We start from the raw sequence: 2220 nt of genomic DNA on the forward strand, positions 1-2220 counted from the left end.
AGGGGCGCGGGGGGAGGGGAACGAGCGGGAGCTTTTGATTAAGGAAAACTTGGAGTCGCGGGAGCTCGCTCCCCCTATTTAATCACGGTGTTCGTTGTCCCCCCTTCCCCCCCCCATAGCTAAACATGTCGGCTCTGCCGGAGCCTGCCCGTGCCGAGCCGGCGGGCGGCTCGGTGCTTCGGGCTGAGGGGGCCTCTCGGCGGAGCGCGGCCTGGCCGCGGCTCGGGAAGAGCCGGGCCGGCACCGTGGGGTGGAGCCGTTGCTCCCTCCCGGGAGGGCGCCCGGGGAGGACGGGCAGCCCCGCCGAGCTCGGTCCCACGCCGGAGCTTAGGCTCACGGGGTTGCTTCAGGGGAAAAAGGCCCCTTTAAACGGACCTGCCCTCGGGACAGTTAGTTAAGTGAAACCCAAAGCAGTGCATTTCAGTTGTTTCCTAATTTGCAGCGTTAGAAAAGGAGCTAAGCTCCTCGTGGGCCCGCAGGGCTACCGCTAGAAGAGCTGCGCCTTGTGGAGTACAGCCCAGGCCTCCCGGCAGGAACGGGTTCAAATGTCCTCGCCCTGCCCGTCCCCCTGCTCTCCGGCCGGGGAAGCTCCCCGTTTCCTCTGACCAGCGCTTGGATCTTGATGGGTCCGTTCGCGTTGCGCGCATCTGCTTCCATCTGCTGTGTAGCTTGAGAAACTCATTGCTTCATTGACCTGAGATTTGCATTTGGTAAGAAGGTAGGTCTGGATCTTGTTTCTGTGTAGGATACTAGATAAATCTCCTACCTTTTAGAGTTATTCAAAGCAAAAACCGTATTATTCAGATAGCACCTAATTCTGGGCAGTGTGGACATGACACTGTCAGGCTTCATCGTGCCATGGTAGGGACAGACACAGTACAAACAGAAATACAGTGTGAGATTATTCTCTCATTCTTTACAATATGTGTTGCTCGAGAGAGAGTAAGAACCCAAACTCCGAAATAAGTAACCCTGACCCTGAATTTGACTGTGAACCAGACACTGAAGGGAGGGAAAAGCAACTATGTGTATGCTGAGTACCCTAGAGAAACTCTGCAAGAACAGTTCATTCTTAGATAAAGAAGGGCCAGGAAATATTGCCAAGATTGATAGTATTTTGACTTATCTGCTGCACAAGCACCAGTACTACAACCTATGGTTGCACGACTTCAAACGTTTTCTTAACCTTACAACATATTCAGAAATATGCATATGCTTCAATTGCATCTTATTTAAGAGGAAAAAAAGGTAAGAACAAATATTTAAAAAGAAGTGAGCATAAAAAAATTATGATACCTCAGTCAGATTTATTTACATTCATGGATCCTTTGCAATACATTTCTTGTTAGCAGGCTTATTTGGCAATTCCTTTAAGTGAAATGGAGGCTCTAGTCAGAACTGAGTTAACCTCTGCTCCAGTTAAATACCACAGGCATTAATTATGTTCCCCCACAATTTTTCTTGCCATTCTACAAACAATAATAGTTTTCTCCATAGAGACATTCTGTTAACAACATCCATGAGATGACCTGATAAAGGAGAGCTAATATAAAACCTTCTTCATACTAATCAAATAAAATAGCATTGGAACTCAGATAACTTTTATCTCCTTGCAAATCAGCGTAGTTAAACAGTTTTTAAATATTTCTGCTTATTTTTTTCTTTTTGAAAACCAGCATAAATCTGGTAGTGGTAAAGCCAAATTAGCTCTACTGTACTCCAGCATTCACCTTACTGCTTTATCTGTTTGCACTTTGGAACTTGAATTAGATCTAGGGAATCTTTCAGAGCATATTTAATGATTCTAAACAAAGCATGCTTTGCCTAGGTTGCCCATGGTGGGTTTTACCACGGTAGGGCTCAGATAACCAGGGTATGTGAGCACCATTGTTGCCAGCAGGTTTTGCTCCTCGTGTTCTCTCACTGCAAAGAATGATATCTGGTCCACTTTACCAACTTTATTACTTGCAAGAGTTCTTTTAATGATTCTGCAAAAGGCAGCTGTGTTCATGATAAAAGTTAGTGTCTGTATGGTCCTCCACCATAATTCTTTGACCTGACCTGACTGATATTTTTAATTCAAACTGACTGCCAAGAAAGGTTTCAGGAGTTTGCAATGACACTGATGCCTAATTTGCGTTGTTCATGAACAGATTCCTGGACCTACCAGTCATCAGGACTGTTCTTGGCTTTAGTTTGATCTGCAAGGACCCAGGATTT

At 46.1% G+C, this 2220-nt stretch overlaps 1 protein-coding gene across 1 annotated transcript in view; it reads right to left on the reverse strand.

The window, feature by feature from the left end:
- Window positions 1–1888, reverse strand: part of PGRMC1 (progesterone receptor membrane component 1) — a 7733-nt gene extending 5845 nt beyond the window's left edge. The window contains exon 1 of the mRNA XM_085319720.1: window positions 1850–1888. Within this exon, the coding sequence (XP_085175846.1) occupies window positions 1850–1888 (39 nt within the window). The remainder of the gene's footprint in view (window positions 1–1849) is intronic.
- Between the last annotated feature and the right edge of the window lie 332 nt (window positions 1889–2220).

The sequence above is a fragment of the Rhea americana genome, unplaced genomic scaffold (genome assembly GCF_003343005.1).
Source record: "Rhea americana isolate MKP2758 unplaced genomic scaffold, rheAme1 scaffold_6, whole genome shotgun sequence".
NCBI classification, from domain to species: domain Eukaryota; kingdom Metazoa; phylum Chordata; class Aves; order Rheiformes; family Rheidae; genus Rhea; species Rhea americana.